General features: G+C 36.0%; 1 protein-coding gene across 1 annotated transcript; it reads left to right on the forward strand.

Annotated features, from left to right (window-relative positions):
- The first annotated feature begins 804 nt into the window (after positions 1-804).
- On the forward strand, positions 805-11,675 carry LOC104248350 (protein REVEILLE 6). Its single transcript, XM_009804599.2, has 8 exons — positions 805-1,091; positions 1,426-1,483; positions 5,278-5,401; positions 5,486-5,662; positions 5,764-5,886; positions 10,057-10,166; positions 10,966-11,025; positions 11,196-11,675. The coding sequence occupies exons 1-8, from the start codon at positions 892-894 to the stop codon at positions 11,268-11,270; spliced, it is 927 nt and encodes a 308-aa protein (XP_009802901.1). The 5' UTR covers positions 805-891; the 3' UTR covers positions 11,271-11,675.
- Positions 11,676-12,032: the final 357 nt, after the last annotated feature.

Raw genomic sequence — 12,032 nt, forward strand, 5'->3', positions numbered from 1 at the left:
TTTTAGGATCCAATAACACCGGCAAGAATGGTACCAAAAAAGAAAAAGAGAATTATAACTAGGAGATTTGAGAAATGGTTAACCTTTTCGTGTAGTGTTTCTTTATTGATATCCAAGGATTATCTATATTTATCGAGAATGCGTAAATTTTAAGATTATTTATATATAATCTAAATAACTCAAATATTTGACATGGTTAGTGTTCGCGCATCCGCGCGGGTGCTAATACTAGTAAAATCTAAAAGGAAAGAATTATATATAACGTAAAAAAATATTAATTAGCCTTAAAGTCCTAAATATTAGGACTTCCTACATAATTCAAATAAGGAAAGACTTAATTAGTAAAATTTTAATTAATTTAAATTATTAAATATTAGAAAAATAAAATGACTATTTTGTCTAGTGTGAAACATATATTTAAAGGGTAAAAAGACGAACAATATTTCACTAATGGGTTTTGTGCTTTTAATATAGTAAGTGTGTGTATATATATATATATATATAATTTTAAGGATATTTAGCCTTTTAAAGAAAAGACTTCATTAACGTTTTTTTACCAAACACATCACTATTTGTTATTCAGCAATTCTATCTCAAACATAAATTATTTTTTATAGTTTTAGCATTCGCAATGTTTTTCAGCGGCATATTTGTTTGCCAAAGGACATAAAAAGAAAAGTTAAAAGAGAAGAAAAGCAAATAGAAAGGAATGACAACATTTATGTTTGGCTGTCGCATAAAAAAAAAAGAAAAAAGAAAAAAGTGTTTGGCATAATAAACCGGATCAGCTTTACACCAAAAAAGCCCGAACCAGCAACCAAACAAAGCCTAGAGGTCTATAGGAGCTAACCTTAAACATCACATGAACCCCAACCCGCGCGCTTGAATCCCATGGTCATGGCCCTTCCTAATCTTGGCTCCTTCTCCAACCCAACCGCCACCGCTTCCACCGCCGCAACTGCGTCGGCCTCCAACCCGTTATCGCCTTCCGATGACCCGTCAAAGAAAATTCGAAAACCCTACACCATTACCAAGTCCCGCGAAAGCTGGACCGAACCCGAGCACGATAAGTTCCTTGAAGCTCTTCAACTGTGAGTTCGTAATTTTATACAATTTCTATCGCTAAAATATATTTGATTATTATTTTCTTAACTAGGGTTTAGGGTTGAAAGATTGAGTTTTTAATTTGAGTTGGTATAAGGATTGTTATGTGAATTTGAATGCGATTCCATTCTCATCAATGTATTTTCAACATTTTATTGGAAGTGGTTCGTCTTGTTTGCCAACGAAATAGCTTCATTTTACTGAATATGAATACTTTGCTTATTGCCAATATTTTCTAAATTCTAGAATAAAAAGAATTATGTGTCTCATTTGAGTTAAGAGTTTGTCTTTTTACTGATTACCTGTTTTGTTAACATACAGGTTTGACCGGGACTGGAAAAAGATTGAAGCGTTTGTTGGATCAAAAACTGTTATTCAGGTAATATCAGGTTAGCCTAGCACATGCACATCTTATTATACTGACTGGTTACTGCCATCGAGTTAACCATTATAAGGAACCACCGAGTTAACTATATCTTGTTTAACTGTTAATTTTGCCAATATAACATGGCAAATAATCAACAAGTGAGGGATAGCCTAGTGGAAAAAGCCCAACATTAGGTTGGAGGTTCAAGTCACAAAGATAGGAAAGTGGAAATGTCATTATAGGTATGACTAATAGGGAGATGATGAGCTGACACGATTAACTATCATTTGCCTAAATTACTAGTTTTTTTGTGTGGATAAAATGGATGATCAAGTGACTAAAGATTTATCCTGATTGTTTCAAGTACTTTTTAACTTCTTAGGATCACCGTGCATATCTTTTACAGTTGTGGCAGGAGTGTTTATCTGGTATGAAGTTATAATGGGTTCTGCCTTTTGATACTGCTGATAGAGTCACTTGTTAGAAGGAATATGGGCTAGTAGAGGCTAAAAGCAACTTTCTGAAGCCTTAGTGGCTTTTGATTAGATCTAGTTAATTACTTAAATGAAACAAAGTGCACTAAATTTCTTTGTGCTAACATAATCTTTAGGGTGTGCACTATTTGGTTTTAATTGGAAAACCAACCAAACCAAATTTTTTGGTTTATTTGGTTCATATTGTTGTTCGATTTTCGGCTTTTGAAAAAGAAAAAAAGGACTAACTGAACTGAAGAGTAGAAGTTATCAGTGTATAGAAGAGTTTGGTCCTTCACTTCTTTGGTCAGCCATTCTTTTCTTGAATGAAGCGAAGTGCACTAAATTTCTTTGTGCTAACCTAAGCTTTAGGGGGTGCACTATTTGGTTTTTACTGGAAAACCGACCAAACCAAAATTTTCGGTTTATTTGGTTCGTATTGTTATTCGATTTTCTGCTTTTGAAAAAAGATAAAAGGACTAACTGAACTTAAGAGTAGAAGTTATGTGCGTATAGAAGAGTTTTGGCCTTTCACATCTTTGGTCAGCCATTTTTTTCTCTCTCATAGTTTTTTCTTCCAGCTTTCCCTCATATCTTCAATTCTTTCATATGTTCCAAAGGATTTGGGAGGGCAGATGCATCGTTTTTTTTATAAGGACGTTTCGTTAAGAAACAGTACCAATATAGTACTGCAGCAAATACCCAGATGCATTTCTGCAGAGTTTTAGCTTTTCAAACTGCCACCAACAAAGGCTGCTACTCCAGAACCCATCAACTATTTTAGCAATTAAAAAAGGGAACCCATCAACTATTCCTCTGCTTGAAAATCCAATGGGATTTAACGTTCACCCGTATATACTAGTTGATTTTCTTTCATGTCTGTGGCACGAGTGATTCCCCACAAAAGCCAGTAGAAGTTTTAGTATATGGGTCTTTGTGATTTGTTTTTTGTTTTGATTCTTTTCATTTTCTTTCTTTGGGCTGGGACAAGGCACTGTTGATTTTTATCTTTCTCACTTAGTTACCTGTTTTGTTTACCCTCCCTTCTATTGCCCTATTATCCAACAGCCTTTCAAACCTAATGTCACGACCCAAATCGATGGGCCGCGACGGGCACCCGGTACCTTACTCAACCGAGTACCAATGTAACGTATCTTTCATATCATTCTATCATAGGTAAATGAATCGGAGTAAAGCATGAGGGAATACAAATTTATACCTATGACATACTGGCCTATAAGACCAAACAAGGCCATACAATCTTTCACGTACAGACATATGTCTACAAGACTCTAAAAATACATAAATGTCATAAGGCCGGGACAGGGCCCCGACATACCAATCAATATATGTCTAAATCATACGGACTAAATAGGCAACTCTGGAGCAAATGGAGCGCACCAACATCTTCCGCTGAGCTGATATCCTACTTGGAGGACTCTCAACCTGTTTATCGGGACCTGCAAGCATGAAACGAAGCGTCCTCAGGCAAAAGGGACGTCGGTACGAATAATGTACCGAGTATATAAGGCACATAAATAAGTATATAAAAGACATGGAAGAAACATGGAGTAAATGACTTGACCTGTAAGTCTGGTAACTCTGTAAATCATGAAATACTTATAGTGTCATGCATATTCGTATGAATGTCATGTCGTGCATGGGTACATGTGTTCATAACATCATCAAGCCTCTGAGGGCATCCCATCATATCATCTCGGCCACTGTGGGAAAAATCATCATCATATACCAGCTAATCAGGTGGTGGTGCGTGTATAACTCCGTAACCTTTTCCCGTATCCTATATACATATATTATACATATATACGCGTATATAACGTCGTCTGGTCATGGGTCAATGTAAATATATAAATGAATGCAATGCATGAGAACTACGTCAATAAAATCTCTCGGAACGTCATAAGACCATTATGTCTCTGAGTAATATCATGAAATAAACTTTATCAATTTACGTATTTTCTGAGACCCATGAACAAACGATAGAATAATAAGACATAGAGAATCAAAAACATAGGCACTTCTAGTACTTTTATGAATAGAGTCATTTATGGAAGTTGTGTATTTACTCGTTTCGTTTGTGTCGTATAGATCATGCCAAAAGAAAGAAGGAATAGCCTTAACATACCTGAGCCGATTCTCTTGACAATCCTTCTAACATAGGTCAATTGCGACAAAACACGTAACGGCGGATCGAAGTAGGGAAAAATCCGTATGATACTCTTGAGAAAGATTACACCGTACTCCCTTAAAATTGCCAAATCTCACGTTGCTACAGTTTCATACGAAATGTCGAATTCTATTCTTTACTTAGCAAGCCTTAGAATCCTACTTTTAATAAGATAAGAGACCTCTTAAATTGAGAGTTCCTTCTGTTGCTTGCATCTTGATATAAGCATCTTAATTTGTAATTTGATGTGCCTTTTATTTAAGTAGGTGTGGGCCCCACACTTTGTAATGACTAAGCCACTAAATGTGACACCTAACTTGGGCACTTTGCAACATAATTCATGAGTCACTAATTTTAGTTATGGGCTGCCACATTGGGAGGGGGTCTAATCTTATCTAATTCCTTTAATTAATCACCCAACAATTTATTAATTAACTAGGTAATCCCCCATTATCCAATAATTAATTAATTACCCACATAGTTAAGAATTGTCCCAACTTACTTAAAATACTACTTACTTTTAACATACCTTATACACCTTGCTATCATGGTCATGTAGTATCCTGTATGGCACTAGTCCATAAATACCGGGTATTTTAGCTCGGACCGTATTTTATTCCAAAATGTCAAACTTTGACGAAAATTCATTTCCTTCGATTTGTTACCCTTTCACCTTCACGAATTTACTTATCACTTGTTTGAAATAGTGTAATACTTATAATTCTAAAATAATCTCATTCCCGAACTTACGTCGATTATCTTACGACAAAACTTTAACGTACGAAAATGCAGGATGTAACATCTCATTTCCGAGCTTTCATCAATTTACTTACGACGTACTTCTATGTACGAAAACGTGGGGGTAACACCTAATATGATCATATTGTTTATTAATCAAATAGAATCCTCAACCCAAATATGATGCCCAAACACAAGCCAAAATCAGAAGAGCCTAAATCAAAAGAATCGAATTGTAAAAATGAAACCATATTCAGGTGGTTGTGAGGCTTGCGTATCTAAAATTTAAAAACCGAGACCAAGTAAGGGGAACCGAATCAAAAGCAATACTTTTGGTTTTGCGTTATACATGAATCTTTGGAGAGGGGTCCAGAGCATGTCTTAAAAAGTTTGATCATTTTTTGCAGATACGTAGCCATGCTCAAAAATATTTTCTGAAGGTCCAGAAGAACGGAACCAATGAACATCTACCTCCTCCTCGGCCAAAAAGAAAAGCCGCTCATCCCTACCCTCAGAAAGCCTCAAAAAGTGGTAGGAATCATTTATATGTGGTTTAATTTTGTTACGACCACCTGTACCTGGAAATAATTATACACTTTCTGAATATGTCGGCAGCTCCAGCTCTCTCACCGGTGACTGCATCATTTCAAGCTTCACTTCCATTACCGGATCCTGGATTTGTAACAAGGCCTGATACTTCTTTGTTACCTAGCAATCCAGTTACTGTTGCATCTGTGCCATCATGGACTGACAACTCTGTGCCACCAGTCAGTTTGTCCCAAATGAATAAAGGTCTAGTTATTGATGGGCTCACTTTTGTTTAATTGCTGTTGTCTCACGTCCATCGCATCTTAGACGTTGCACTAAAGTAATTGTCTGTTCTTCTGTTATAGATAACGTGAGAGAACCAGGTCAACCTGTGGCCAATACTCATTGTTGCAGTAGCAATGAAAGCACTCCAGGATCAAAATCAACAGGTGAAGTGATGGAGCGGACTCAGGGACCTTCGTTGAGAGGCAAGTCGATATTCTTCAGATACCTATCATGTTGACCTTTTTTTTTTTTGATGAAATAAGTCGGATATCATTAACTAAGGCATCAAGTAGATGCAAGGATTTCAAAAGATAGAAATTATCAGCCCAGAATGACAAAACTATCAACCTATCATGTTGACTTTTAGACTTGAAATTAGACAAAATTCTGGGCTGTAAAATATTATCCTACAATAACATACCATTGTAATTCTCTCCACCATTCTCTTGAAGTGTTCTGTGTCATTTTTAATGGTTCTAAATTTCTTTATTTTTCTTTGATATTTTCATTTTGATCAATATGGGGTCTCCTTTTTCTCTTTCTTTCTAATGAATGTGGAGTCTCTTCAACGAGTTACTCTTATTTCATCTCAATTCTCGAAAGAAAATAATGTGGTGTCTCTTCATGGGAAGAAAAGCTTCTAGATAAACTGAATCCGTTTCATATGAGTTAGTAATGCCTATTGTGTATTGGTTAAGTCACATTGCAAGCCATTATCATATCGTACTATCTATAAGTTAACAAATAATTTGTCACTATCAGATCCTCTAGATCCATCAAAAAGTTATACATATGAGTACATATAAATTGAAAAGTCATAGCACTCTTTTAAGTGTCCACACCATATCGATATTTTTTTCTTAGTGTCTTATACTGTGTTCTGTAGTACTTGTTTATACCAAACGTAAGAGATATAAGAAATGTGAACTATGTTTATGATGACCAATCTCCATAACACAGATGAAGAAGAAAGGTGGATTTGCTTTGAGGCTCTCACAACATATATTCAAGAACTTTTTTTTCCTCCTTTGTTTTATGAGTCAAAGAAGAACATTTGTATTTTCAAGTACTTTGGTTCCAAACTCCGAATTATTTTTAACGTGTTTATAATTATTTTACTTCTAATCTGTAATGAAATTGCTAGCTAAATATGCACTCTATTCCATGCTTTTAAAATTGATATCTACTTAATTTAAAGCCTCGGTGCTGTACTGATCACATGAAAAAACTAAAAGCCTGGGCAGTGCATCTGCTTATTGGTGGTCTATAGCTGAAAGAACTGTAGTATTCAATATTTTGTCTTCTTTGGTGTTTGCGGTATTCAATATTTTGTCCTTTGGTGTCTACAGAGGTGGTTGACCTACTTGAAGTTGTTAATTCAGTTGAGATATTGATATTGATAATAACTATAATGAAGTTGAGTCATGCAATTTAATTTGCTCCAAGTATTGATAATAACTAGAGCACAATTATTTCATAAACTTATATCTCGTCAAGTTATGCTATCCACAAATTAGATTCTAGCTAATTTATATTGGGTCTTTGTACTCATATTTGACGTGTCTGATACGAAATACGCTAAAGCTAGACAAATGCTGTATGTAGCCTACAAATTACTTACAGACAGTCGAATTGGCCCGTAAGGGCGGAAAGTCTGTGTTACAGAGGTTTCTACTCACTCATCTCTAACAATCCTTGGCTTCCAAAATCCTAACTGAAAAGATGGGAGATTGAGGGATAGTTAATTGTTGCAATCTGTACTCCTAGATGTTGCTTTGTCCTTTATGGAGGTAAATGAATTCAAAAAGTCTAGTCGAGCAATGTTTCCTGCACTTTATTAAATGTTGCAAATCTTGATATTAGCAAGTAAGGGAGATGTGGCAGGTTCAATGTGGGAAAACCTCATTTTTGTTGAATGTCTGTACCTTGCATGGATTGCTTCAGTAGATGTTGGCAACTGCTTAGAGAGTATATATTTGTGATTGCAGACAAACACCGTGTGCACAGAGCACCAATAATAACCTTAAGTTGCACCATATCCTGACTTTGAGAGTGATCTACAATTTTCTCTACTTGCCCAGTTTTGGAAAACATAGAAAAGCTTTCAATATAAAAAGGTTTTCCCCAATAAAAACCCAAAATAAGACTAATTGATATATAGATTCTTTAACCTTCTGCAATAAAGATTCTAAATCAATAGAGAACAACTTAGAAAAGTTTGTTATTTTCTAAAGGTTAGACCGATGGAATTGAAAGTCAGAGCGAGCCTGATATGAACTGATAAGTTACAGAAGTCCTGTTTCTAGACTGGACAGATAATGAGAAAGTTCAAAAAGGAGAATTCATGAGCCAAAATTGAGAGAACTAAGAGGAGGGAAGAGGTTGAGAAGGACATGAAGAGGTGAACAGGAACATTGTATTTCTGAGACATTCTTTTTCAAAGTTAATTGAACATTATGATACATATGCCTTTTACGGGGGAGTTACTTGGAAACCAAGTGGTGTTTGGAGGACAAGCTGTTCCAGAACTTTTGACAATATTCCTCGCAACATTTGCTATCCAAAACTTGTCGTCAAGACTCTTGACTTGCAGCCCAAAATTCTTGACTTGGCCATAACATGGCAAAATGTAGAATAAAACGGCACGATAAAAGTCCTAAAGGATAGATTGGCAAAAATATCTTTGACAAGACGAATACCAACACAATTGGAAGAAAATGAAGTTAGTCAACTAAAAGGCCGGATCTTTTCACAAGACAAAATTATCCTGGAAATTGAACATGCCTTGGGTTTCTCATATCTTGTTTAATTACTTACATTGTCTTTTCCCAGCTTGGAAATCTCAGAGTTTACTTCTTTTAAAAATCAAGATTTTATTGCTGAAACTCTTGGTAAGGATATAATACTTTTGGTAAGCACCGCCCCAGTGGTCTAATACCTGCATAAGGTGCAAAAGCTGTGCAGCATATCTTAAAACTGGCCACCTCGCGTAGTTGCAGTTACCACAATCCTGATTATATTTGTAGCCGGGATATCGAGTATTTTCATCTCCTTTCTTAAAAAGCTCTTCTTCAAGATCTCAGCTTCAATCAGTGTTATTATGATTGCACTGTCATATTGATTGCCAACGAAGCAATTCTCTGTTAGATCTGTAGTTAGGCTATCATCATTCCAGCCTCTATTCCTTGGCTCCAAGAGTGATTTTTTTTTGGGAAAAGGTGCACATTTGCCCATGTACTATCCGAAATTGCTGAATTTTGCCCTTCGTGATGCTTTTGGCTAATTCATACTGTTGCCATTTGCAAATTATTTTGTATTTGCTTTTGCCATTAACAGAGCTCCAACGTGAAATGGGTGGACTTTACGTGTCCAAATTCTTTGGGAGAAAAGGTCCAAACTTAACTTTTAACTATGGTTTAACATCACCCTAAGTTTGGGTCTGTTAGGGGTCAAGGGGAAAAATGAGACTTTTCCCTAAAGGCAGGGATAATATTAGACCAAAAGTTTAATGGACGGTAAAGTTGCTCAATTTCTAATAGTACATGGGCAAATTTGAAACTTTTCCCTTTATTTTTTTAAAACCCAGTGGACTGGCTTCAATTTGAAGGTACCTGAAATCTTCTGTTACCCTATTTTATTGTTTGGCCTTTCACCACTAGACTTAATGTGTTCCAGCATGAATTTCTTCTTCCTTGTGAACTTCACTCCTCTTGTCTGTGAAAATCACTCGCCTTAACAATCTCTCTTATTAATTGATAAAACTCTGCAGTTGTTGAGTCCTCGTACAAAATTAGAAATCTGATTGTGAATGAACAAGATGAAAGACTGCTTGTTATCTGCTCTTTTGCGTGTTTCTGATTGTGAGCTGCTGGATCTGTGTCAATGAATTGTGATCCAGAGAAATATTTGAGAATCGAACAATATCTACTTCTTGTTCTGGTGAAAATGTGTAGTTTTTTAGTGAACCGTGGGTTGCAGTACTGGTCCAGAAAATTTCCTCCAATATTTCAGTGTGATATTTCTTGAGATGGCGAAGTATGATATGCAATCATTCCTTTTCTTTGCATTTCCCCCTACATTTTTAAAACATATTTGATCTGCTGCTATGGTCCTCGCTGCATTTGATGGCTTCCTGGTGCACCTACCTGCTTTGATTCTGGCTAGATCTAAATCTGATTTACTTCATGCCATTTTATCCTTAGCTCTATTTCCTGTTAGTTTCACACTCAGTTCTGTAGAATTACAGTTCTCTTTAGCAAGTAGAACGAAAGATTCTGTTCTTATCAGTTTTTTAGGTTTTTAAATAAACATGATGCTTTAGTTTGATATTTGCAGTGCTGATGTTGCTATCAATTGTTTTTTTGTTCCTGCAGTTTTGCCTGACTTTGTTCAAGTATACAACTTCATCGGCAGCGTATTCGACCCTGCTGTTACCGGACACTTGCAGAAATTGAAAAAAATGGATCGCATTGATGTTGAGACGGTATACTCTCTAATCTGTGCTGTTTCGTTAGTTCTGTGGCTTAACTCTCTTTCTTGTGATTTAAGTTTTCCTTTATTTGCATGATACCTTGAACTTTGTGTACTTTTGAAGATAAAGCTTTCGCATAGGTTCCTCTGAGCTTTCATTATTATATTTATCGAAGGCCTAATTATTGCCATTTCTATGCGCATACAAGGAGGATTTTCTCTTATGCTCTATTCAACAAAGCCTTTCTCATCAAATTAATGTGTACTGCCTGGCATTTACTTAGGAAGGGAAGAGGGACGGAGGGATCTCAAATTTCTTCTTATTGCGATGAATAGTTCTCCTCTTTAGATAATAGAAGGAAAGGAAAGGAGCATACTTTACTCCCTTGTATCCCTACCAACTCTTTGCCTGCAAAAGATCAGAGCACTGGATATAAGATTTTCATAGAGTATTAGATTCAATCTTCATTTGCTTAGTGAATACTTGTTTTGGCATGTTGTTGAAATGTATGTGGGCATTTGATCTAGCATGCCAATATGAGGGAATAATTAGAAGTTTTGGAAGGCTTGAAATTGGTGTTTGGGCTTGCTTTGCATCTCTGTATATGTGAATAAAGGATGTTTTCAAGATATAGAATGCACCTGAAAACCAAATCCACAATACCCTGATCATTTCCACCCCACCCGGGTGTTTGGGCTTTGATTTATCATACACACGGATTATATATATATATATATATATATATATATATATATATATATATATATATATATTAGAATTTTAATCATTCTTTTACTTGGCTCTTATCCAGGTGTTGTTGCTGATGAGAAACCTCTCCATCAATCTTACAAGCCCTGATTTTGAGCATCATGTAAGTACATTATTCTTTGCATTCTGATCTTTGATAGCTTTTAAATGGTTTCTTACCTTGAGCTTTCGGTTGGGTATGGCATCTGCTGGTTCTTTTAGCGTGTCCTCTTATCTTGCAGAGTAATTATTTGCTTTTCTTTACCTGAAATTGATAGTTTATTCTTGATGCAGAGGCAGCTGCTTTCATCTTATGATATGGACATGGAGAAGCAGTGCAAATCAAGTCATCAATTACAACCAACTTGAAAGTGCTGCTCACTTCGGGTGCTGCATAGTATGGTCTTTGCATACTATTCACCATTTCTCTGTGTTCGAGAGTACTATCGTCTGAGGATACCATATTGAAATTAATGAACCCTAGGGGATAGGGACGAACGACGAGTGGGGACCCATATAATATCATGAGAAGCCAGTTGTTTTTGTTTGATAGCAGCTTCTATTTTCACATTTCAGAGTTCTGATCTGTGCAGTTCATATTTGTGTACATACTGTAAGATATAAACAGAGATAAAAATTGTGATGCGGGAACTTAATATGTAAAGCTGGGTTTATGTAAATTCAAGTTTTGACAGAGTCCAGCCTCTGCAGTAGTAGCAAATTGTTTATGCCAATGTAAATGATTCAACAAGCGAGCTTGTTGATTTTTACCAACATGTTTCTGTTTTGTGGTTGCTGCATATCTACAGCTTACTTTATGTTTTCCATGACTGATAAAATGTTTGAACTGCTCAATCGGGAAGCTTTCATGAGTCAACAGTTGAATATTATAGGTACATTGGCTCGTAGAGATGACCTGTTTTGGTTCTGTAATTTTTTTTGGTCATAACTCCACAGTTAATATGCTTACTCCTAGTTGTCAACCATTTCCTGCCTCTAAATAAGGAATAGGATACATACTTGTGAAGTCTTTTCCTCTTTCGCCATATTAGGTAGCTACGAGTGTTTTGACATGTTAAGCTACGCGAGTGCTGAATCTTATATTCCTTGTCGTATTAGAATGGGGTATTC

The sequence above is a fragment of the Nicotiana sylvestris genome, chromosome 6 (assembly GCF_000393655.2).
Source record: "Nicotiana sylvestris chromosome 6, ASM39365v2, whole genome shotgun sequence".
NCBI classification, from domain to species: Eukaryota; Viridiplantae; Streptophyta; class Magnoliopsida; order Solanales; family Solanaceae; genus Nicotiana; species Nicotiana sylvestris.